General features: G+C 36.1%; 1 protein-coding gene across 1 annotated transcript; it reads left to right on the top strand.

The window, feature by feature from the left end:
- The first annotated feature begins 544 nt into the window (after positions 1 to 544).
- Positions 545 to 25,834, top strand: LOC120337627 (uncharacterized). The gene is made up of 3 exons (XM_039405486.2): positions 545 to 742; positions 17,963 to 20,157; positions 20,679 to 25,834. Exons 1-3 carry the CDS (start codon positions 679 to 681, stop codon positions 23,217 to 23,219), a joined length of 4,800 nt encoding a protein of 1,599 aa, XP_039261420.2. The 5' UTR covers positions 545 to 678; the 3' UTR covers positions 23,220 to 25,834.
- Positions 25,835 to 27,726: the final 1,892 nt, after the last annotated feature.

Genomic DNA, 27,726 nt, shown 5'->3' on the forward strand with positions numbered 1-27,726 from the left:
TTAACAATAATATTATGATATACTAACTGACTAAAAAAAATCAGATTCGAATCAGAACATTAGGATTCTAAAATGAAAATGAAATATTTCTAATCCAACCTCTTGACATCGCAAACGGCTAGGTCACCTAATTTCGGTTACAAAACTCGGCTTCAAGTAATTCAGCTGAATTGGGGAATTCCCCGACCATCCGTCTTGTGACTTTTCAATACTATTTATACTAATTGTCTATATCTTGTTGTTAGTTGAATAATTCTTACAATACTCACCATCAGTAGTTTTAAAATTCCAAACATTTCTCGAGTGTCGCTGCTCGATTCCCCGCTTCTCCCCTTTCCCAGTAAAACTGTGCAATTATTATTTTCTCGTAATTTGTGTCTGAGTGATTTTTTTCACTGGTTAGAAAAATAAAACTTGTTTTGAGTTTCACATAGTTTGTTTTTTTAGAATGGAGAAAAACAGTCCCGGTACTCTTTGTGCAAAATCGTGATTTTGTAAAAATGTTTAAGCGTCTTCTTTTACAGTTCATTGGCGCCTTTTTAATACTCACGTGTTCTGTTTCTTTGCGTGGTATGTGCGCGTTTCAGCGCGCAACTGGTGGGGCAGCTTCATCGTTTCGTGTTTTGTAACCTGCTCTGTGACTACGAATGTTCTCCGTTTGCACATGTGAATTAGAATATGGATGAAGGATATTTTATTGGATTACTTAATCAAGATGATATATCCTCAGAATTCATGTTTGGTAAGTATAATTAACGTTAAGAAGATAATACATTTTCATTAAATTTGGTCTAGGTATTGGAGTAGCATATTGCAGCATTACGACAATCTACTGCGAATCGGGTCTTATGTAGTTTCGTACCTAACATACCGCACTTCTAGTCGGCGTAGCATGACAATTTTTTCACGTATCAATCCCAACCCCCACCTGACTACACCATCCAAAAACTACATCATTACGAGGTCACAGTGACGTAATATAGCCCTTCAAACTATATGAACTGCCATCCAAGACCAGTACGGTACGGCACACTATACAAATCGGGTGACCTTGTCTCGCTTCAGAGAAATTCATTTTACAGATGATCAGACACTCCTGCTTTGGCAGTTATCTGGACTAGGGATGTAGGTTTCGAATATTGTTTTTTCGAATCGAATTTCGAATCACAATGTTCCGATTCGAATATTTCCGAATCTGATTCTATTTAGTATATCATCATATTATTGTTAACTCTCTTCAAATTTGGAAGAAATAGAGTATATATTTTGATATCATAACAAAAATGATCTTAAAGAATTGAGAAAGTTACTAGAAAAACACACTGAATGGATGTAACAACTACCAAATAAATTTATTTTTTGTTACATAAAGGTATACTCAGTTACTAATTTTATTCACATACAATTATGTTTGCAAATATTACCGGGTGTACAGCGATTGTTTCTTCTGAAATTGACTTTCAAAATTCATCCAAATGTTAAACGCTAGTTAGTACCTAAGTACGTAGGCGCCATGATTTTGAAAGAATCAATCAATCAATCAATTTTATTTGGTCACTCTGATACAAACAAAGCACAAAACAACAACAAAGGGACAAACAAAATACAGAGGACCTGGAGGACGGGCATAACTTAATAATAAAGTTAAATACGTACAAGAACGTGCCCGTCCCCCAAAAACAGTCAGAACACAATAAAAAAAACAAAAACACGATGTGACATCGAGCAATATCTTATAAATTCAAATTAAAATGTGAGACGTGTATGTGCTTTTCCTATAGATGAGCTTTGCTGATGTTGATATTACGCGATACAGATACCGAAACATATAACGCGTAGCATTCACTAGTCTTTTCCAGCTGACACGTCCAGCTGAGAAGTAATGATAACGAGGGAAGCATCGTAAACATGTTTTTTAATAAGATATAAAGCAATGATGTTTTATTATAATAATGTTATGTAGATAATTTGAAGAAACGTTTAAAATATTTGTGAAACTTTGTAACATTTTAAGTAGTCGAACAAAATTGAGCGAAACCATTGGTCCCTCGAAAGCTGCTACAAACATGAAATATAACGACTCTGGGAGTGCCACGGCTTTGGAAAAGTCAGCGCCGCTGTGTCGTGCAATTGCCTTGTGTTGTCTATTAATTTTTTTTTAAATAGAATCAAGCCCCTTTTCCTTAATTTGCTTCGAATCGATTCCAATTGATGTTGATTCGAATCGATTCGGAATTCTGAATCTTACAATCCCTAGTCTGGACATTGCTGTCCCTCAATACCGGTAATAATATAGTAAAATGAAGTTGCGCAAAATACTACAAAAAAGCGCAATCTAGTAACGTCATCATTGATTTCCTAGGGAAAAAATAATCCGATTTACCGAAGGAAAATTTTTTTTACAGTAGCATTAGAGAGTTTTTAGCAAAAAACGGCATTTGGGTCATGTGACAGCTGCGATTAATTTGGATTATTATTGAGACAAGCATGGCGCGATATGAAGCATCTGACGTGGTCCCAGACGCCCCTCGTTTGTGAGACACATAGAGTGTTTGTTTCATTGTGCCAAATGGAGGGAAATTCTTGGAATTTGGATAGTTTGCTGTACTGAAGACGTGCAAACGAGCACTCGAACTCTTAACAGTTATTTTGCTCTTCGCAACGATTCCAATAGGAGAGAGATTGATAACGTCAATCAGTTCTTTATCGTAGGCGCCAATGCCATTTCGTGCGATTGTACGTATATTTGGCAAGATCTATGACGTGATTGTGATGTCGTAGTGACGTAATTTTTGGATAGCATAGTCAGATGGGGGTTAGGATTAACATATCAAAAAATTGTTATGCTACGCCCACTAGAAGTACGTTAGGTACGAAACTACACGAGACCCCTGCGAATCTGCCAGTATTTTTGTGGTTGAGGATTACCGGTAGTAATGGTATTGCTGACAGCATCAGGCAGATTTTGGTGTGGTATTTTATATCAGTATGTTTAGTTGCTTGGTTTATGGTAATCTCTTAGTCATGCATCTGGAACAAGCACCGTACTGCCGTACCGTAGAAGTGCCTAACTTCGGACAAAACTACCATATTTTCATCAATAACTCGACCATTTATTGTTACATCCTTCTTTCGGTATTTTTATTATATCAGATTATAATAACACATTAGTCATTCCAATCAGGAAATACATACGTAAAGTTATCTGATGCAAACCGTTTCAATCTACAATGAAATATTTTAACGGGCTTGTATTGTAAGTCTTTGAAATATTAATATTCTCGACAGATAGCTTTGTTGATGTTACGATAGGTCCCAGAATTTTTGTTGGAAATTAAATTAATTTTTCACTTTGAGTGAATAAAATTCACCCAGGCTGTATTCAATAACTGCCATTTCAAGGCATAAAATAATTGTTAGGTCAGTATACAGTGCCATATGAATGTTTTCGTATATTCGATTTTTGACCTCGAAAATGATCTACGTGACGTTGACGTAACATTTGACGTAGCGTGAAATCTCAATATTTTTACGGAATTTATAATTCAGAACTTTAGGTTTTATTCAAATCTTGTACGACATCTTGCGATCACTCAAATAAATTATATACATTGTTATTGCCCTCTACCGAACGATGGCATTTTGACGATGATAGTTTAAGTAGGAACGATGCTCTGTGCCATTGAATACCGGGCAGTCATTTTTCGGCAAAATTTCTGTTTTTTAACCAAATACATAATTATGTAATTTTAATATAACAGCGCTACCTATAATATAATAATTAAAATTGGCAATTTAAGACGCCTTTTAGTCAAGATATGGCCGTTTGAAATTTTTGTCCGAAGTTAGGGACTGTCTGAAGTTAGGCACTTTCACGGTACCGGTACAGAAGTAAGAGAGACTCCTATTAGCGCGGCGGTGTGGCTCATTGTGGTAAGCGTAAGGAATATGCTCGCCACCACACCCCTGTTTACCCTGCGTGGGTTCACAGGTTCGAATCCCATGCGGAGAAAGTTATGTGATTGCTGCACTACTCGCTGTAGGGTGGTTCACGTAACCACTGGCCGGTTGTAGCTTCCCCCACCATTAAGTCCATGCTTCCGAAAATAAATAAATACCTACGGTAATCCCATACCCGACCTGGAATGGTAATTGGACGTGAGGCCGTGGTTCGCCCAATGGTTACATGCTGCATGCACATCATGTGTATATACAGTGATACCTGAGTGTGCCAGCAGTCAAACATAATTCGTTCAGGATTGGTGTTCGAATGCCGGAAACTTTTTTGCCATGTTAAACAGTGGTAATTATTTTGATTTGTTCTTACACAATCCAAACTACTAACAAGACATGTCCCCAACAAACATTGAATAATAGTTTTTAATAATGTACATAATAGAGATCAAACATAATGGAGATGAAATTCAAAAATATTTTGTATTGGGTACTGTACGTTTAAGCAGATTACCTTGGGCTTCATGGGATTCGCTTTTTTTGTGTGATGGCTTTATCAAATATTTCGCATCTTGCGGCGGTTCCGCTTTCTCGTTAGCCAGACTGTTTTCTGTGGCAAGTGCATGCCCAAGTCAGTAAGACACACTTTATAGATCGAGTGACGTTGTTTCGTTTCAGAGAATCAATCCCATTTTGCAGATGAACAGACACCCCTCCTTTCGGGGACGTCTGGACATTGTTGGCCCGCAATATTGGTAACTAAAAAGAAGCGCAATCTAAAACCACCACCATTGGATTCGTCTGGAAAAAATAATCCGATCTACCTAAGGAAAAAGAAAATACTTCAATTTCATGATTCATTTTAACTTCGTTATACAACAATTTGAACGATGTCATGGATTCACAAAAATTTATAAAAATATCGACCCGACTCCTATAAATCGAAACGCATAATTTCTGATTCTCTTTCAAACTAATTATTGTAATTACCCTCCTTTTTGTTACGCACCATTATTCTAAAAGGAATCGTCAGGACTATCGATATTATTAAACTAAATAAAAATGGTTCAGAAATACATTGTATCTGTAATTGCATAGATCGATGAAAAACGAGAATCAAATTGGCAAAATAATTTAGAGAATATTTTAATCCAATGCCACCTAAGAGGCATTCATTTTACTATGGATTGGTGGTGTCTAGGGGTTGGCAAAATCGAATATTTTTCTCAAATCGAATAATTCGACAATTTTTACCGAATACCGAATAGTCGAATAACGAATACTTTTTATACACGACGGGAGGTCCAGAACGTCGGTCGATACTTCCTTTGGAAATTAATGAAGACATTGAAAAATCGGCTACAAAGCTTTTTTTACTGGTTAATTTCGTCATAATTGCTGATTGTTTTTGTCAACGTGACCGTTTTTGCGGGGATATATAATCTATATTACCACTCTTTCTGTTTTTTGCAAGTATCAATCATTTCGGGTCGGCGGACATTAAAGTTTATATTTCTGGTTTTCACGTCGGCAACAGCTGTTAAAACCATTAAGAATTGATTTTAAAACTCAAATTATTATTATTCTAATTTTTAACCTTTTGCGTTGGTTCTCATATTACTTATTACTTACTTGTAAATTTACCATCACAAATTAAGTGAATGGTAATAATATTATCGATACCGGGATGCTGATATTTATTATTAAGACAATACCGTAATTAACTTTGCTATGCTTTTCTATGGTGTCTATGTTACTTTACAGATAAACCTCGCAATGCTGCGATCGCGTCAATCCTGAATGTTGATTTAAAATAGTGACTGAATAATTCGGCAATGAGGGCATTTCTGCGTGCCAATATGTTTCTGCGGGTCGAACCCCCTCCCTTTTGGAATAAGTTAAAAACAACGACTAATAGGCGCGACTGTCGAATTCGACGAGCCGAATTAGCGCATAAAATTTTATGGCTTCGTCTCCGGATGCCATCAAGTAAAAGCACCATGATTGTGACCGAATAACGCGATTTTTGGACCTTTCCCCGACCTTTGTCCCCGTGAAATTCTTCCTATACTTTACCAATGGAAAATTTTCGATGCTTATTTTAAGAGTGGTTTTGCCAGTTGACCCCTGTAAAATGGAGTATTTTTGTTTCAAACCATCATACTGATTCATAGCATTCAACAATCTCTTTTTAAATGTACCATTAGCAATGATAGCCTAGTCTATAACAGTTATTTCTACACTAATTTTTGATTACTGCAATTAAACTGAAATTCCTAAGAAGACAAAGTGATCATTGAATTATTTGATATATTTAAATATCCGAAACGGTCCATTACATTTGAACCCACGTACATTTGAACCCATGACAATTGCACCTGTATGCTATTTATTGCACCTATGGAATTTTTTTTGTTTCACGGATAGTTGAACCCATACTAACCCTAACCCATGGGTTTTAGCACACGCATATAGATTGAACCCGTGGATATACGCATGGGTTCAAATGTACGGTCACCATCCGAAACACAACTAGAAACTAACGAATAGATTTCAAAAACGCGAAAACGAAGTAATGTTTACGACGATGCCTGAAAATCTGTCTGAACGAGAAAAGTGTCTGAGCGGATGCGGAACTAAGTCACTTTTTACATCTTGCTGATTGGCCAATGTCATGGAGTAAACAAGGAAGTCGATGCTCATCCATTCAGTTCGAAATTTCCATTTGAAGCCCTTGTTTCTATCGAATCCTGACATATTCAGTTTCGTTTTCTAAAAACATTTTGTATCACACATAGCAATTTTTAGAACATCAGTTCTCCTAGAAACTCTCGTTTTGCGGCATCCGGCCAGACCACCTGTTACAGTCAAACTTGGCAATTACAAATTTCAGGGTGCTCCCGAAGTGTGTGTACCAAGATGGCGCACAACCTGATCATAGTATGTGTAACAGGTTAGAATTCAGATTGAAACGCAAAGAAAACAAATAACACCACAATGCAAAGACGATTTTTCAAATTTGTCGCTTTTGTCTGTTAGCGCTCGTTGTAGGTGAATTCTCGTGTCCAAGTGAAGCGGCGCAGATCACGTGGTACCTGATATTTGAATAGTAATATATTAAATAATTTAATATTAGATTCGCTATTCGTTATTCGAATATTTTGCCCAGCCCTAGTGGTGTCTAGAGTTAAATAAAAACCGACAAGTTAGATAATATTGAACGATCTGGAAGTTTCAATTATGGAAAAAAACGAAGATGATAATGATATTATGTTCAGTTGTTATTATTATACGGATGGACAGACTAACGGACATAAAAAGTTTCGTTCACTATCGATAATAATTTAACTTTTGAAAAAAAGTTTCAATTTCAAACTTTGTTTTGACTTCGTTATACATCAATTTGAACGATGTCATGTATTCAAAAAAATTTAAAAAAAATTGACTCCTATAAATCGAAACGCATAATCTTGTAATCCTTCGATTTTCTCCAAAAGTAATTATCGTAGGCTTATATTGACCGACTTACGTACTACGCACCATTATTTTGATAAGCATACGTTCAGAAATACATCGTGTCTGTATTCGCATAGGCCAGTACAGATCGCTGAAAAACAAAATTCAAAATAGCATAATTCGAGAGCCACGCTGATGCGTGCATGCATTGAGCTTCCTGTCCACACGAAGCCCCTCGTTTCAATAACGGGCATACATGTTTTAATGTTCTAGTGTGCCGTACTGTAAGTCCACTGGTGCTACCCAAAAAGCCCATTATCAACTAAATCGGCCTGTTTTGAAATGTGAGACTTTTTCCGCAAACTTATATAAAACTGTTTATTGCGTTTTGTTTGACCTGATTAGTTGACCTTTGACCGGAGCAAAAATACTCATTGCTGTCATTGTTTTGCATGAAGAACCGATTGGGATGCTTCGTCTAACAATTTTATACTTAAGTTTTATTCAACCATTCTGTTTCACTACAGCGCTAAGAATCTAGGCTTACAGGTGGCATTTTTGGATTTGCACGCCGGGATCTGTGATTGCATCTTGAGAAAATGACAATGAAACCCAGTCTGGCCTGTTAGTCACTGATTTGCGACAATCTTCCTCCTGCCTAGGAGGTCGTTACCAGAATAAAAGAAGTAGTCCAATAGTCCATGAATGTGATGCATAAAGAGAGATTACTAATTGATATGTATTTTTTTTTCACATTTAATAAAATTCTTATTAAAAAAAGTAATTCGGAGGCGTTTTACGAAACTCTACAAAATAATTCAATGTACTGGTAATATGGTCTTGGCCCAAGTCTGTCAACCTACATCAGTTATCAATTAAATGCCCACATTTTCCCTCTTGACCATGCTGTAGTTTTGCATTTCATTAAACGCAGTTATTTGTCGCGTATGCGTGGACTGCGCATAGTGGAGAAGTAGTTGCCGATAAGAAAAACACCATGATTTATGATATATGAACCTGCGAAAAATAAAACAAAACTCTATTTTAGATGTGGTATATTGATACCCTTTGGAAACTATATCATAGTCCATTATTACCGGTAAACGACATAATACCAATGTTTATTCCCTTAATAAACAGCTGACGCCGAAGAATACAATTGGCGATGCTAACAAAATCAGGTTTCAAAAATTGCATGTCTTCATTACCAACTTTTTCGATTTCCCAAAAATTTGAAAAGAGAGGAGATTTTTTCACATTTTCACAATTTTGTTTTCATGTAACTTTCGAACAATGAATCCTTTGCAGGATGATGCACATTATTTCAGAAAGCTGTTTAGCCCAAGCTGTTAATTTAGTTCAAACGATATTCGAAATGTTTTTCAGTGTTACTAAAGTACCGGTAGCTCAGTATTCGGATATGTACATTCCAAGTCTGACATTCGTGCGGTCACAGTTTTTGAGTCAGCATGATGCACCCCTAGTCATAGATCACTTTTTCATAGTGGTTATATTTTTGGAATTCGCTTCTGCCACTCTATTTTGTTCTTTTTTTGTTCCATATGTAGGGACAGTGGTCGTCAATGCCTCGTCATACATAGTGGCAAAAGGGGACATTTACCGTATGCAGTAATTAGGATTCATGTAACTTTGAAAAACTTTATCTTCATCTGCAAAGCTTGCCTTACTGCAGTAGCGAACATAAACGAGAACAAAATTCGTCCCAAGGCAGAAAATTCCCAATCGTTTTGTTGATTACCGCATTTCTCCGTGTATAATACGCACTTTCAAGGCCAAAGTTCAAAAGGGGGTGCGTATAATGCATTGACATAGAGAATATTGAAAAGATATCAATCCTTATTTTATGCTTAACTGGCTAATAATTCTCACATATATTAATCTTACGGTAAGTGTTTCAATTTCATTTAGCAAAGTCGTTAGAATCAGATCATGCTTGTTTCGGTAGTAACATGCCCAATTCAACAAAATTTAGCGGTAGTAAAATTAGCAAGAGTCTTGAACAATTCATTAACTCAAGTGTCCGAAAAAACGGTGGATTAAAAGTGATAAGTACAACTGTACATCTGTCTTGTCTGGGCCCCCCCCCCCCCCGGTTCTCTCACTCAAATTAGTGGTCGGCGGACAGTCTCCCTTGGCGTCTGAGAACACGCTCTGACCTCAGCTCTCATCAGCTTTGAAGAGGATATAACCAAATACCAGCATGATGCTTCAATGTCAAATAACTTCACATCATGATTGGTAGACGGTTTCACCGTAAATACATGAAACAACATATTAATTAGGAGATATAGCTAACTTATAGCAGACAGAATGTCTTAACGCTTGCGTGAAAAAACACCCACAACGCAAGGGGAACAAAAATTCCATGTACGTATTATGCAAGGAGATTGAAAACTTCTCGATATGGATGTCCTAAAATACATTATGTGTATTATATGCGGAGAAATACGGTATATTAGTCCATAACCTAGGCTATCACTGGAAAACTTCAATACTCATGAGCTTTCAACAAAGTTTTATCGTCATAAACTAAAATTGGATACTTTTCGTGAAATATATTGGCATAATGCGGGTTACTTCGTAATTTTTATATATTATTTCTCTGTTAACCCTTATTTATATAATTCATACAAATGTTATGTCCGAGTTTTGTGGGGACTTAGAACAGATTAAGGCAGGGGTGTCCAACCTGTATCCGACCGCGATCGACTGAAATCTTCAAAATAGCTTGCAATCGACTGATCGGTAATGAGGTCATACACAAAAACAATAATTACTGAATATGCAGATGAACACAGACATGCATACAAAAAATTCCACTAGTGCCAATAACCCCGGCATTGTGTTTGAAGTTTTATTGAAATTGACACAAAATTTGTATTTTTCATGTTCCATTTAGGCTGTTAATTTGATTATGTAATTGTACCCGGAGTAAATGTTTCGTCATTCAAATAAGATTCATTCAAATCATACAATTCAGATATGAACCCCCCTAACTTTTAGTCGTGTTCCAAATTCCTCAGTAAACCTTACCAAGTATCCATGCATTATCAAACTAAACAGCAAAATACTAATATCCTCACATGACTACTCAAACTTCAGTATCTACTTAACAATTTTTCGATTCTTTGATCGCTTGAAACGAGAAAAAATAGGGCTTTCTGATGCCACCGCTACCAATGCGAATAAAATTTGTCACTAGGGATGGGCAATATAGAATACCGAATCCGGAGGATTCGAATCCCAAAGTATTCGAATCCAACGGGATCCGATAACAGGATTCGGTTTCCGGCGCCATGCGTCAATTTTTGTATTTCGGGTTTCTAATTTGTCAATTATAGACGAGCGTTTTTCTCGCGTGGAAATCTCTCTCGTTTAATTAAACTTGCGTCTGCTCGCAAAGAACCCGTAAATCGGTAAACTTCAAACACCGTAATTTCAATCGGCATATTCAGGACAAGAAGTCGGCAATATAACCTCACGGCGAGGACTCGTTATTGCATCATTTTTGCGTTTTCCTTCTTTGCTATCTAGCTAGCGTTATTTGTGCCGACTTACTGGTGATATTCCGATAATCTGAATGCAACAATCTTTAATTCTTTACAGACGTGCCTTGCCTCATTTTAAATTAAATGATTTTTCGCGACCTACGAGTTTTCCCAAAAAATGATGCACGTAAACCAAAAGCCAGGCGTTAAATGTTATAACATTACTCGCGATTAATTTAGATCAAATATTATTTACGAATAATTTTATTATACCATTTTCCGAAACATTTAAATTTCACTCTCAAAAGAATACATATTTTTCGGTCCTTTTCTATCGTTTAAGATAGACGCACGTTTGATCGAGTGTCTGTAGTATTTTAGTCGCCAATAAATTTTGAAGAAAGTTGCCGCATCTGGCGAAGATAGTGACGTGATGAATTTGAGTAGGGCTAAGTCTGGGTAGATAATGATAAATGATAACATTTCAATCGTTCAAGATAGACGCACGTTTGATCGAAAGTCTGTAGTATTTTAGTCGCCGATGAATTTTGAAAAAAGTTGCCGCATCTGGCGAAGATAGTGACGTATTGAATTTGAGTAGGGCCAAGTCTGGGTAGATAATGATATGTAACGATAATCGAACGTATTGAATTTGAGTAGGGCCAAGTCTGGGTAGATAATGATATGTAACGATAATCATAGAAAATGAGTTTGTCTTTAGATGTTATTACTTAATAACTAAGTACGAACTCGCGGCGCATAGGTTGCAGTGGCCACACGCTGGTTCAGCATCTAATTAATTCTCAGCGGGTATGTTTTGGTATACTCGGCAGACTTACATTAATAATGATTTAACGCCGTTTCATGGCTATTTTATATTTGTCCGCTTACTATTAAAGTGTGTAAAGCGTGTCTTAATTTAGCATATCAGTATTTAGGGATTACATACATTTGGAACAATTGAAGACAAAAATATTGTAATATTCCTAAATTTTATTGTCCTGGGAACTGCCTGTTTAGTATCAAGTGAAATCCAATGTTCAGGACATTTCCAAATAGATAATACATTTATAGTAAGTAATACATTTGCAATTTTTTAACATCTAAATCCAGCAATGATGAAATTCCCACTATTTGAATAAGTATGAAAATAGAATAGGATTCGGTATTCTGGATTCGATTTAACTATTCTAGAATATTCTAGAATAGTAAATTATTCTACATTGCCCATCCCTATTTGTCACATTACTCTCCGAGTGAGAAATTATTGTAGGATTGTTTGTCAGTCAAGACACACAATATTCGGCACTTCATTTTACACTTGGTCAGCTGCAAAACTTGCATTGTTACATAATAATATGTTCTATCGGTTATGCCCAGACTCAAAAAACTGTATGTGTGTATATATATCCTATTTTGCGCATGTACAGTACTGTATTCTTGCGGTAACACATAGCAGGTTCAAGGCAATTTTAGGGTATGTTATTAAATTCGTTTCACATTAGTTACAATTGACTGCCGGAGATGTGGCGATCGACCGGTCGATTGCAATCGACGTGTTGCCACCCCCCGTGGATTAAAGCATTTTTAGGTAAAATATGATCCTATTACCGAAATTTTCTACCTGCGTAGCGGTTTTTGGAACGATATGATTTCATAAGTTGAGGTTGTACTGTAGTAGTGCCATTTCAAGGCACTAAGTTTTTAGAAAGAATGAGGACTAATAACAGCTGGCAGGTCGAAGTCTAATTACAGTAGCCAGACTGATTGACAGACTATTTGATGTCGAATACAATATAAAATATATCTATCCAGAGATGAAGTTAACAAAAATTATGCTCGTGGAGGATTTTGTGAAAAAAATGAGTCGACCCCAGAAAAAAAAAAAAAAAAATAGGCATAGGACTCCGCAGAAAATTGAGTAAACAATTGGGTCCAGAAAACCCTCCCATTAGCCAGAAAATCCGATAATAAATCATGCATTTCAAATAATTTTGTTTATTATTGTTGTTTCAGTACAGTACCAATTAGGGCTTGTGAAATATGGTCAGCTAGTCAAGAGTATGATCAACGAACTGCAGTCAACGCATGTCCAATTGGGGCTAGCGAAATATGGTCTTAAGTGGTTGAGGGTGTCATGCCTAATTAGGGCCAACAAATGCCTAATTAGGGCCAACAAAATACACGATGTTCAACGAAATAAGGTGAGTGAGTTCGAATTACCACCAGCAAAGTACTATGAATGTGTGTCTAATTAGGGTACGCGAAATAGAGACAGTAAGTCCAGTTACGATCATATTATGGTTGGTGTATGTCCAATTACGGTCAAGAAATTGGGTCTGATTAGGATTAGCGACTCTGTCTCATTTGGCCACAAGCTCGGCTCAGTTGTTCGAGCTTCAAATTTTCGTTTGAGTATCGCAGCCTTTTCTGACAAGAATTTTCTGGTCGACTACCGAAATTGTTCTTGTGTCGAGTTGTTCGACTACTGTATTATGGTTCACTGATTACGTTACCGGTAATTTTATGCAACTCGAGTTGGCAGAAAAACATCAGTCTAAAATGACTTTATTGACCCTTCCACTTTTGAATTTCTCTGGACTTAATGTAGTTTACACTGACGAATTTTTTGTGTAAATTCCCGAATTAATTGTTACTTCTCAAATTGTAACATATGTGATGTAAGAAACCTTCTAATGCCTACTCCTGAATTTGATTGAGATTAATAATTATCACCATGCAGCACTGTCTTTGCATACGAGGAAACTGGCATGCAAATTTTCGTAAAAGTGCACCATGTTAACATAGGAAAGGCATTCATGAATACTTTGGAACAAGGGTGTGCGAACTGCTGGCAGCAAAGAAAAATTGTGCGGCCGGTAGAAAAGTGCCTATTTTGAATGGGGTACCCGCGAAACGAGTTTCCATTTAGCTAATCTGCTATGTGGGAGCAATGTCTTTGCGTCACAAAGCATATACAAATACCTGAATGCCACTGTCATATTAGCAAAACTATCTAGCAAATCCTGTTGAAAAGTACACAATCTCATTATAATGTTTTTCTCACTAGGAAAAATAGGGCATTCTGATGCGACTGCTACCATTGCGAATAAAATTTGTCACACTACTCTTGGAGTGAGACAATAATTTTCGTATACTGCATAAGTTATTGTAGGATTGTTTGTCAGTCAAGACACACAATATTCGGCACTTCATTTTACACTTGATCAGCTGCAAAAATTGCATTGTTACGTAATAATATGTTCTCTCGGACTTGCCCTGACTCAAAAACTGTATGTGTATATATATATCCTATTTTGCGCATGTACAATACTGTATTCTTGCGGTAACATATAGCAGGTTCAAGGCAATTTTAGGGTATGTTATTAAATTCGCTCAACAGCAGTTGCAATTGACTGCCCGAGACGTGGCGATCGACCGGCCGATTGCAATCGACGTGTTGCCCACCCATGGATTAAAGCAATTATAGGTAAAATACGATCCTATCACCGAAATTTTCTACCTGCGTAGCGGTTTCTGGAATGATATGATTTCATAAGTAGAGGTTGTACTGTAGTAGTGCCATTTCAGGGCACTAAGTTTTTAAAAAGAATGAAAACTAATAACTGCTGGTAGTTCTAAGTCTAATTACAGTAACCGTGATTGACTGACAATTTGATGTCAAATACAATATAAAATATATCTATCCAGGGATGAAGGTAACAAAAAATATGCTCGTGAAGGCTTATGTGAAAAAAATGAGTCGACCGCAAACAAACTAGGCATAGGACTCCCTAGAAATATATCATGCATTTCAAATAATTTTGTTCATTATTGTTGTTTCAGTACATGTTTTATTAATATCCAAACACATTGGTAGTTGAATACCCAATCTCGAACGAATTATGTTTGACTACCGAGTACCGAGGTATCACTGCATACGAAATAGTGTCAGTTCAAATTACAACCACCGAAGTACTAACAATGCATGTTTGATTATAGTCAGCGAAATACGGTCCAATTAGGGCTAGTGAAATATGGTCAGTTAGTCAGAGTATGATCAGCGCATCAGCACGATCAGCGCATTATGGTTGGTGTATGTTCAATTACGGTCAACGAAATTGGGTCTGATTAGGGTTAGCGACTCTGTCTCATTTGGCCACAAGCTCGGCTCAGTTGTTCAAGCTTCAAAAATTTTCGTTTGAGTATTGCAGCATTTTCTGACTAGAATTTTTTGATTGATTACCGAAATTGTTCTTGTGTCGAGTTGATCGACTACTGTATTATGATTTAGTGATTACGTTACCGGTAATTTCATGCAACTTGAGTTGACAGAAAAACATCAGTCTAAAATGACTTGCACAATCTCATTATAATGTTTTTCTCACTGAATTCGCTTAAAGTCTGTGATTTTCTCACTGAATTCGCATGAAGTCTGTGGGACAATAATTTTGAATATGAGTTTCCATTTTTCGCGTTTTAACTCCACATATCCGCAAGGACCCCTAACAATGCCGTGAGATCAATAACAAAAAGAAACAATTTTTTGTGCTTGCAAGTTGCAACAGTAGAAACTCTACATACGAAATTAATTTTATCCGAAAACCCCTTCGCGAGTATAAAATTCCTTAGGTAGGTATGAATTTTACCTGTAAATAACTGAATCTGTTCTAAGCCCCCATAAAACTCAGACATACCTAATATTTGTATAAATTATAATAATGGTTAAAACCTGTAACAAATACATGTTGGAATTAGATTTCGGCATAATAAATAGAAAAGGTACACATGAAAAATAGAAACAACAGAAAAATACAGAATGAAATCTGTGAATGGTATGTTTGTTTATCTTTGGCATTGGCCGACTATGCTTGGCCAAACGAAGACCGCAGAGAGTGGGAGGACAGTGGTCTGAGGGGGAGGCAAAAGTTGACAGCTGTGGGAGACCGCACACACATGAAATTTAAAATTTGTTATTTTTCCTCAGTGTATCATCGTTTATTCACTAAATTTACGCTAGCAACACATTGTTTGTACCGCAGGTCGGCGGTGTGGGGCGCCATGTTTGCGGCCTGTAGCTTTACCCACTTACTTATATCTGGCCCTCCTGTCCTGAAGGTGACCGTACATTTGAACCCACGTACATTTGAACCCATGCGCATATCCACGGGTTCAATCTATATGCGGGTGCTAAAACCCATGGGTTAGGGTTAGTATGGGTTCAACTATCCGAAAAGCAAAAAAAATTCCATAGGTGCAATAGCATACAGGTGCAATTGTCATGGGTTCAACTGTACGTGGGTTCAAATGTAATGGAACCGTACTGAAGATCGCACACCCCTTCTTTAGAAGTTATAGGGAAACTGATTGCATTGCAACTTTCATACTAATATTGTTTGATGTACACCAAGTTCATCGAAATGAATATATTTATGACTTCGACTCATATTATGCCGACTATACATTTTGTATTTTATTGGCACATTATTAGTCACACAACCTGTCAGATTATTTTCAAGTTTTTCGATAACCATTGAATTTTGGTAGACTATTTTAAAATAGTTAGTGCTAATATATAATCCTTCCTAAACTTGTTCATTCCTTTGTGTCTTATGCATGTGGCTTTGATAAGTTGATAAAACATTTCTCTTTAATCTATATTAAGAGACACAATAATATTGTATTCACTGATTCTTCAGGTTTGACTAGACTTCGAACTGATGCTCTTGGACTAACTTATTGCTCTCTATACACCTGATGATATTCAGACACATGTTAAAAATGTTTAACACTAGCAAGTGTTATTTTATTCAAACAATCATTCAAAAAATTGAGAATAGATATAACATTAGGTCTTTCACGAGACATTTTCAAATCAATGGTTCTAGAAAAAGTTGTGTTGCTGAAAATATCATCTTGGAGATGCCAAGTACACACACTTACACTTATTATAAGTGGTGTAATTTTTATGGTCGAATCGAATAGGAATATATTTAGTTGTCAAGAAAAATCCATTATGATTTATAAAAAAGAACTTCAATCATCTATTTCATGTTGTATTGTTTCTGGGGTGTTCGAAACGATTCGAATCTGTAATAGAATTTAATTAGATATATTCCATATTCTGAATTTTTGACTTTAAGAAATTCATACTTCGAATCGAATGTACATCGACTTCTTTCTGTTCGTTTTTGAGCAATTGATTCAAAATTTCATATTCAAAATATTTCGGAATATTATTGAATTAGTAAGATACAGTGATATCTCAGTAGTCTTAACGAGTCTAGACTAACTATTCAGTAGTCGATCAAAAAATTATACTCAAACGGAAATTTGGTGCTTTAAATACATGGATACGAACGCTAAAGGGAAGTAGTACTGGTATATAATCTGTCACAGTCGCGGAACTGCCAAAAGGTGCGCAATTTTTTATGATATCATCGCAAACATACAACGAATCCCATAGGACCCACAGAAATTTGCTCGAATACCAATCCCTATTGAATTATGTATCACTGTATTAGCTTTTGGTTATACCTGTTTTGCTACTTTTATGAATAATATTTTACTGTTCGAACAAGTATTTGATGAAAAGAAAGTGGTCCTTTTTTAGTACTTTATCAAGCCACTTGTTGTATAATCCGATCATTTATACTGGTCGGAAAAGTTGTTTAGTTTTAAGTTATCATTTTAACTTATTCAATAACAAAATTATTTTACTGTAAATTATTGTCATAATAAAAAAGCTGAAAATTTACTGACTTGTCGCATCAGGCTGGGCTTTGTTGATATTGAAGAAAATGCTGCATAATATTGCTTAAACAAAACATAGAATTTGTAGTGGTAATATCGTTTTTGTTCCTTTCACTGTTGTTCGTGATATCTGCCATGACTTAGACTCACTCGATTCATAACTTGTAACAGCTGTCTATTTGAACTAGTAGTTCTGATGGCTTGTCAACTTAAATTGTGTTTCATTGTTTAAGGTCTTTTTTCCCACCGATATGTTTAATTTAAAGTTAATCATAACTGCTTTTTTTCAGATGACTCATCTCAAAAGAGCCTATCATATCAAATGAGAGATGTTCGATCGCAATATCTTGACTCGTGTTCGGTTCTTCATGGAGAAGACATCACAACAGAATATGTTAATGTTGTTGTATTTGAAAATGAGTTGCCAAGTCTTGAAGCTGACCTGTTACATCCAGAAATAAAGAAAAAGATTCACTTTTTACAAAATAAAAGTTGTCGCAAAGAATTAAAAGATGCTATGCTCGATCAATTGCCAACATCTGATTCCACAACTTCCGATAAACTATTAGATTATGACAAGAACTCTAGTAACTATAAGACTCTTTGTGATAGGTTACAAACCCCAAAGTGTAAGATTGAGCAATTGAGACCTTCTAAGCACAATGAAGGTCACAAGCAGTATTTTAATTCCACTGTTGAAAGGCAACAACGACCACATTCTCCTGAAAATATTTCTACACCCAATAAAGTTGTTAAAAATTTGATACGGAACAAAATGAAACAACTGCATAATGATCGTAACTATCAAACTCCTTTCAAAACGCAGCAAAATGAAGATGGGGACATTGTATTGGGTGTCAATTTTACTAAGTCAGTTGATTATCTTCAAAAAATAAAACATTCATATGAGCGTGATGTGACAAGATCTTTGTTGAAATTTGGAAAGAAACATCATCGTCATGATGCTATGTTAGAAATTGTTAATGAGAAAATTAAAAAGTGGACCTCAGGGACAGCAAAGAATAAAAAATTTGGTAAAGAATTGCATGGGAAAAATCATAAATGTGTGAGGCAGATTGCAAGTAATAAAGTTAATAATAAATGCCAGTCATCTAAGAAAACATATACTCGTGGTAAGACAACACTCCATTCTGAAAAATATGCTCTTCCTAATAAGTCCCCAACTACTCTAAGCGAGGGAGGTATTTCAGAGAAACATGTCAGCTCTTGTACAAAGAAGAAAAATGAGGAGAAAGACCAAGAAATAGATCACCAAAGTCATTTTAAATTGAATTCGCAGATGCACACAACTCAAAGTATCTCAAATACATGTTTTGATACGGCTGTAGCAAAAAATAATAAAGAAGGCCCGAAATTGTTGACTGATACAGCAAAATCAGAAGTCAATTCTGCTAGAAATCTGAAATCATGGCTGAATTCAAGTGGTGAACAATCAATGTCAGATATTACTAAGCAATGTGGGATGCCCATGTGTGAATACAGAATCGTTGGCTCTAATCAGACTAAAGAAAATCCCAACACCCCTTGTACCTACAATAATGGCAAACCAACTATACCTAAAAATCCTAAAAATGAATCAACTATGCTACAACACCCGATGGTATGTGAGAGCTCTAATTCTGAAATTCCTAATGCTGATAAGAATGGCAAATTATTGGAGGAGAATAAAACTGAAACTTTTGATTCTATCGATGCCTCATGCTTGAAAATCTCTAAAGCTTCGAAAACGAACTTGTGTGATAGTAATACCTTTTCTAGTCCTTCAACTCAATGCCAACTATTGAATAAAAATGAATGTGATATAGCGAATCAACAACTCAAGGAGCATTCTTATTCTAAAAAGAGTGGAATCCAGGCTCTAAGGTGTTTTTTATCTAATCAGAAAGAGACTATTCAAACTATTTCTATGAACTCAACTAAAATATGTGAAGTCAAACTTGTACACACACAATTTTCTGTAACTTCTCCATCCTCTCCATTAAAAGAAAATTTGATTTCTGTTCCGAAGTTCTCGAAATCCAACGGAACGAAGAAAACACAAAATATTGGGGAAACGAGAGTTTCTCTTGGTCTTAAACCAAATTTTATTGGAGTTGTAGAAAAATACCAAACTCAAGAAAGATTGAATGGTTGTCTTAATATGAATGATTTTGTGGTTGTAGATTCAACAGATAATGACTCGAAAGTGAAAATTGATAAATACGAAAAAGGTGGAGGTATTATAACTAATATGAGTGAAGAACATCCCTTTGAAGAGCAGAAAAATGATAATGATTCAATCAATGTGGATGATAACTGTGAAGAACATCCACTAGAAGAGCTTGAAATTGATGATGATTCAATCAATGTTGATGAATACAGTGAAGAACATCCAATAGAAGAGCTTAAAAATGATACTGGCTCAATCAATATACACGATACCACAATTAAATGTGCCCGTTTTTTGAGAGATGATCTAAATAAGGTATTTATTTTCGATATTTATTTGACACAAAAGCGGAAATTTTTCACAAAATTTTCTATAAACAATTGAGGCACTCACTAAGGTTTTGGTCTATTTGGCTAATGGTATGTTTTAAATTTGGATTGATATAACAAATTGGGCTAATGGTTACAGTAAGTATTTTATTTCAAGTAGTCAAGTGTAACAAAACTGATTTACCACATAAACAATTTTTGCAAATGATACAAACACTCAAAACTAGCATTGTCAAACCTGTTTGCTAAGAACTCATTCAGGAATTGTCATACCTGAAGAAATTGTCATTATTGGATTGAAAATGAAGTCACTCAATATGTGTTCGTTGTGTGTTTGTGAAATCTGTTACTGATTAAAAAACTCGAAATTTGCTTCCTCATGATTGTGACTTTTCTCCATAGCACGAAAAGATGATTATTCGAGAAGTTTTTTGTTAGGTTATTTTCAATTTCATATTTCATTTCCATTATATTTCACTGATCAAGTTATTTGTATAAAATTCTTAGGTATCTAAAAAAACGGATTGCAATTCGAAAGATGTTGGAGACAGTTTATTATCCAAATTATCAAGCAATGCGAAAAAGAAATGTCCTGCTTCCGTGCCAATGAAACAAGAAAATAGTGATTTTACAATAAAACAATATTACACTGTGAATGACCCTATTACGCCATCTTTGGCTAACGAGGAAGACAACGGTGAAGAAAATTCAAATCCTACAATTGACCCAGTTGATTGTGATAACGAAAAGTCTGAAAAACAAAACCCCGATGGGACAATGTCACATGATAAAATGGGTTATGATAATGGTGAGTGTTCGCTATTCGTAGACGGTTGCATTGGTCATGAAATCCAAAGTGATCATGACGATATCGCTGAGCCGTATGACCCCAATGCAGGAGGAGTTTCTAAAGATGATCTTCAGTTTCAAATCAATCAAAAATGGATAAGTGAACAAAATGCTGTAGTTGATCGTTTATTGGAGGAGCTCGAAAATGACTCAATTGCAAATTGTAATCACAGAGGCCAGAAAAATCCTGCTATTGATTCAAATTGTGTCATAAAAGATTGTTCAGTTGTGTTATCTGATATATTTCGAAAAACGAGCAGTTTTTCACGCTCTAGTGAAACAATTACTGTTAAACTAGGTGAAGATATGTTTTTGCCTACAATACCTGGCAATCGTGTGGAGAAAGAAGTTTCTACGGACATACCTGAGAATTGTGAAACGATTTTACAAGAAAACAATTCTTTGGATCCTCGCAAACAGGAAGAGAGTCCTGAAACAAATGAGACTACTCCAAGCAGCGACGATGAAATTACAGATCCAGTGTTTCAGAGTACCAACACAAGTAATGATGCTGCAGGAAAAAGTGAAAGATCAGTCACAAAACGGATCTTGACAGAGTGGTTCGAAAGTCAAAATAAGCGAGTTGATGAACTTTTAAATATGCTAGAAATAACGTTTACTGCAATTCCAGAAAAGACCGAAAACCCCAGAATCAAACAAGAAGTTGTCTCAGATTCAGAGGAAAATTCGTCACCAGTAGATAATGATATGAAAATCAATATCGACAACTCAAATGCATTAGAGTGGCTCAATCAACAAAATAGTTATATTGATGCGCTTCTAGATGGAGTTTCAAGTAGTGAAAGTGACAAAAATGTAGATTCTATTAAATTCAATAGTGAGGGAACCAATAAAATAGATGACATAGATGCTGAGAATGGAATGTCTAGTGGGTACTTACACAACCTAGTCGAAACTGCATTTTGTCAAAATACTTCTGAATCGAGCGTAGATAAAACTGTGAGTGATAATACAGATGATACCCAGGCTAATTTACAAGCAAACCCTGGTGATCAAATTTTACATGCTGCCATGAAGAGAGTAGAGCGTACAGAACGTTTATTCGTCGATCTTGCAACAACACACACCAAGGAATACGGAAGGGGAAAATATGGACATAATGCAAGAAAATTGGCCAAATCTAGTGCAAAAAACAAGGCAACACACGATGAAGTGAAATATGATGGTATGCAAGTTAACAAAGATGCTCATCTTGCCTGTGGAGAAATAAATAGTGGTAATCCAGCAGGCAGTGTAGTTAGTGCTACTTTTTCAACTGGCAACACTACAAAACAAGTAAACATGAAAAAGGTAGACATGAGCAAGGATTGTACTTCCGATACATCAAAATCTTGCACAAATAAGAATACGAAGCAACAGGATAATATAGCAGACCACATAAACAAAATTTCCACTGGTAGCGAATCAACGCTGCAGCAAACTGAGAATATAGGTCTTGGCAGCGATGCTTGTGAATTTGCATCAGAAAAGCCGTCATCTTTTAATAAATCAGGCAATAAAATTAACAGTAATTCGAAGAAACTGGAGGGGACTTCAAATTCATCCGAGCAATGTGTTGATTCATGCAAAGCATTGCCAGCAGAAGAAATTCCTATTTCATCTCAGAAAAAAGGCATTCGCGAATCGGATGCTGCATGTACACTTGCATCTGAATCGAAAGCAAAGTCTGTAAAACGAAAAAAATATTTCCCTGAAAGAGTTCGATTGCCTGAAAAACGAATATTGCAAATCGCTAAACTGACAAATAAAGGCGAACCCAAATTAAAAACTTTAACTGAATTAATTAATGGTGGAAAGACCACAAAAAGCACAGAAAAGTCTTCAGATAAAAATTGGAAAAAATTTATGACTCCAAGAAGATGGAGTGCACGAAAACGGAAAGCTGTCGAATACACAGATTATATATGCCCTCCAATTTCCGTTAGTTGCGAAAATTTGGAGTCTCGTCATTGCGATCACAGTCCTAAAACTCATGACAGTCCTGAAATTTTTGATGGAAAAGTTCGAAAAGTCCATCAAAATTCTCATCATGAAAGGACGGAATTTTTCTATGTTGATGAAAATGTGGACAATGGTGATCTTTCTCTTTCAGTAAGTTCTGTGAAAGGATTTTTCATTACAGATAACAGTGATCGCGATTGCGCTCGTTGTAAAGTTTTTGTTAAAATTTCCGAATGATTTTTGAAAATTATATTTAACACTAGGTATACATTGTTTTGCAAATATGTTCTTCCTATTACTATGGTTGTTATTGAAAAAATGGCAAACTTATGACAATGATCACGTTGCGTTAGATGTGAATATTTGTTAAAATATGTAAATATTCCCTGAAAATTATATTTACCACTTAGTGTACATTGTTTTGCAAATTTGTTGTTATTGTTATTGTAGTTAAAAAAAATGTGATCACGATTTCGTTAGGCGTAAAGTTTTGGTTAAAATTACAGAATGATCCCAGAAAATCATAGTTAACACTGAGTGTACATTGTTTTCCAAATATGTTGTTATTATGTTGTTGAAAAAATGGCAAACTTATGACATTGATCACGATTGCGTTAGGTGTGAAGTTTTTGTTAAAATCACTGAATAATCCCTGAAAATTATATTGACCACTGAGTGTGGAGTGTACATTGTTTTTGAATATGTTGTTCTTCTTGTTGTTCCATGAAAAAAAATCGCAAATTTTTGGACCAGTTGATCGTAAGTCTCTGGAATCCAATTATTACTTATATTTTTGCACTTCCAATTCAAAATTTCAAATTGATTCGTAATTTCTATAATCAGATTTCGAGGCTCCCGAAGTATGCGAACCAAGATGGCGAACATCGGAATGTAATATCTGTACTAGGTTAGGGTTAGGCCATAATTTTAGGTATAAATACTACGGGAGGCTCTTGGCTAGTCTTCGAACTGATAATGGGACTAAAATAGGGACAATTGGAAAAAAATTATCGCCTGGCCCTAACCTGTTACCCATGTTACGTTCCGATGTCCGCCATCTTGGTTCGCATACTTCGGGAGCCCCCAGATTTCTGTGTAGGTCACATAAACTACTGCTTTCGGTACTCCTGAAGTATGTCGCACAACCTGAAGCCTAACCTGGTACACAACCTGAGTTCAGGTTGTGCGCCATCTTCGTGCCCATACTTCAGGAGGTCCCTGCTTTCATTCATGTTACCTCAGTTTCATACATTTGAGCAATGTTATTTTCTTATTACATGTATTTTTCTTATCTAATGACTGACTCTATTACTTGCCAAGGAAAGTTTACCTAACTATGGACGTTATGAACGTTCACAATCCACTGTGATGCGATGGTGTGTGAAAAAGGCAAATTTTAGATCATATTTGGACACGTTTAGTGGACATAACGATCGTTTTGTTATGTTGTTCTTTGACTCGTTTTGAAGAAATCGCTTTTCTCTTTGATTACTGGACCAATTGCTTTGAAATTTTCAGTGGTTAAAGATAAATTTTCTTTAGAAGGCTATTACTTTTAGTTGCTATGACGTCATCAAAATTATTGCCATTAAGTGGCGCTACGTGTCCATATATTTGAGCATAGCTCTCTTGTTTTTTATGGGATCGCATTTTTCGCTTCGACGTTTTGTGTGGTGACGTTAATGAAATTATTAATTAATTATAGCGGTTTTGCGACGCATGTTTGCGGATCTCGTGCTTAGCTAAAGTCTTAAGTTTTTTTACGGAGATCGACAGATTTGATTTAATAATACAGTTGTGAATAGGATCATTTGGTATTGACAGAGGCAGTGGCCAGTTGCCATGGCTGTACCACAGTTCCAACTTTGTTCATGATTTTTTTTCGGGACATTCTTGATAAAAATTTTCCTTTGGCTTCGCTCGTGCCCATATATTTGAGCAAAACGTTTGGCACTCCGGAGGTGAACCGAGATGTCGCACAACCTGAACCCTAACTTTGTACACATACGATGCTTGAATTTCTTGTGGAATACAAAACTTTACTCACAGGTAAGTATTATACTAATCGGTGCTCCGAAGTGTGTGTACCAAGATGGCGAATAACCTGAACATAGTAGGCCTATGTGTAGCAGGTTTGGGTTCAGGTTGTGCGTCATCTTGCTACACATATTTTCGAAGCGCCTGCTAATCGCCCAAGCAGATTGGATAAGTAAGATAAATTTAAAAGCACTTCAAAGAATTCAAGGCAGCAATAAACATGACACCAAAAAATCCGACGGCATAATACGCGTTTCTAATTGCAAGAGGTTGGTAGCGTGGCCCAAAATGATTATGTATTTTTCGACATAACGTGTATACGATAAAATAGATCCCAAGTCGTGAAAATAACAATTTTTACATCGTTATTGCTTGGTGAAATTAGTATATATATATATCGATATTTTTCACAAAATAAATGCATTTTTAGGATGCAAGTGTTCAATTAATCTAAGTTATATTTTGTTTTTAAGGCTAAGAGAGTCGAATTCATTCATTCGATCGTGAATAAATTTTTGATCTTTCAAACAGTAAATATTCGGGACAAGTATTATTGAACTCAATAAAAAATTGAACAAATATCAGTTTATATGATTTAAAACTGGTTTTAATTTGGAACAATCCTTCAAAATCTAAAAACTACCTAATATTTTAAAATTGAATGTCGAGGACCGTACGGCTTGAGGCCCCCATGCTTCAGCCTACTTTTCCTAATGATAAATTCGGACGACCCAACAGATGACCGTCCACCACGAGAATGTTTTTGCCAACAATAAAAAAAAAATTATTGAATACATTTTCAACTTGATATACAACCGGTAAAATATATATGATAGGGTGGGGGAAGATAGACACACGGGGTTAGATGGACACCAACGACTAACATGTATGGACACTTATTTCCGAATTGACTTGATCTTATGGGCCTTGATTCTGCAAACGCCATTGGTGAGTTCGTTGCTAAGGGAGGAATTCGTTCCAGCCATTTAGGTTTAGCGCTTGGCGTAGTTAGTCAGTACTACTAATCGCGCGTTTGTTGGTAAGTTTGTACTTTTAAACTATGATTCAGGACTGAACATGCGACTGGTGCTAGCTAGCGGCTAACTATAGCTTTCAGCGAGTGATCATGTAAAAATGGGGAGGTTATAAATGGGGTACTCTTTAATTTTTTAATTGCTTTTATCTGTCAAAATATTTCTGCGAAAATTTCAATAATCTTATGAAATTATGGGAGATGGCCATCTTACCCTTCTGTACTATCATGTTTTCTCCAGATGCAAGTTTTGGATGCATGGAGAAGAGAAAATCCTAAAAAATGACAAGAAAATACCAAAGAATATCAAAAAGAGGCTCTTGGTCAGAATCGAACATGAGAATGGCAGTGAAAAATATCCAGAAAGGCAAGAAATTAAAGAACGCAGCACGGACTCGCAACTTTCCCAGAACAACCCTACGAAAGCATGTGTTTCGATCTGTTAGGAAGGCAATGGCATCTAAACATCTCGGCCCTAGTTCCATATTTCCAAAGGAGCGGAGGGAAATCTTGTTAAGCTTATTTTTGAATTAGGAAAGAGAGGATTTCCATTAACTGTAAATGTCATACGAGCATTGGCTTACGAGTTTGCTGTACGTAATGGAATCAAGAACAAAATTGGCAAGTCGCGTAGAATGGCCGGAAAAGATTGGTGGGCTTAGTCAGATCTCGGAGCCGTGACATTGCAACAATTAGAGAACTTTAGACGCATACCATGGGGAGAGCAAACAGACCGTCTCCTGGAGTATTTTGACATGTTGGAAGAGGCATGAAAGAACTTTGTCGTTTTAATCATCCCAGAGAGAGTTACAATGTTGATGAAACTGAGGTAGAAAGTGTCACAATTGAGGCCGGCGAGTCATGCTATTCTTTTGGCAAATTTTGATTGAACTTTGTTGGGTTTTCAGGTAGCTTCCGAGGAAGTTAGTAATTCTTTCAGTCAGGGCCTAAGCAGAGAACCAGTCAGCACCAGTTTGTCATATCAATCATTCGAAGATAACTTGTCTCCTCCAGGGGTTCCTCCAGGCAGCCGAGAAGCAATTTAAGCTAGAAACTAGAGTATTGACAGGTGAAACTGTCAGCCGAACTGTCAGCTCTTGCGGAAACTACGTCATCCAGCTCGTAGAAAGTAAAATAAAAAACTTAATAATGAGCGCCTATGAAGGGGTTGTTTGAGCAACTTTTGTGCTGTCTGCAACGGCAATTTTCATGACGATGTTGTGGAAGCGAGAAGAACTCGGTGCATAGAATCCAAAAAGTTGCCTCTTCATATTTTCCCCGGTGTTTATGGAAGAAACATTGTGTAGTTACAATGTGATGGCGGCTCTGTTTGAAGCTACTTTGTATAGCCTACAATTTTCTTCAACATACTAAATAAAAATTTATGACCATTCCTCACTCAACCCCACATGTTCTTTCTATGTTATGATAGTATTTGTAAAATAGTGCAAGCAAGTAAAATTTTACTGCTTCTTTGATAGTATTTATGTACATTTTTGTATTATGCATGTTGCTTGTTAGCTACGAAAATATATAGGGTAAAGTGGACACACGGTGTATTTTTGATTGACTAGGATTTTTTCGAATATATCATTTATTTTGGTATTCTAAGAAGCAGCAGAACACATTTTCATTACTTCAATAAAATTTTATTAAGGGTCCGTCATATCCGAC

This window comes from Styela clava, chromosome 10, assembly GCF_964204865.1.
Source record: "Styela clava chromosome 10, kaStyClav1.hap1.2, whole genome shotgun sequence".
NCBI classification, from domain to species: domain Eukaryota; kingdom Metazoa; phylum Chordata; class Ascidiacea; order Stolidobranchia; family Styelidae; genus Styela; species Styela clava.

Bases quoted from the DNA above. Each gene is read 5' to 3' on its own strand.
- LOC120337627 (XM_039405486.2), top strand. From the start codon at position 679: ATGGATGAAGGATATTTTATTGGATTACTTAATCAAGATGATATATCC. The intron at 743-17,962 runs GTAAGTATAATT...GCTTTTTTTCAG, and splicing joins ATCCTCAGAATTCATGTTTG to ATGACTCATCTCAAAAGAGC. The intron at 20,158-20,678 runs GTATTTATTTTC...TAAAATTCTTAG, and splicing joins TGAGAGATGATCTAAATAAG to GTATCTAAAAAAACGGATTG.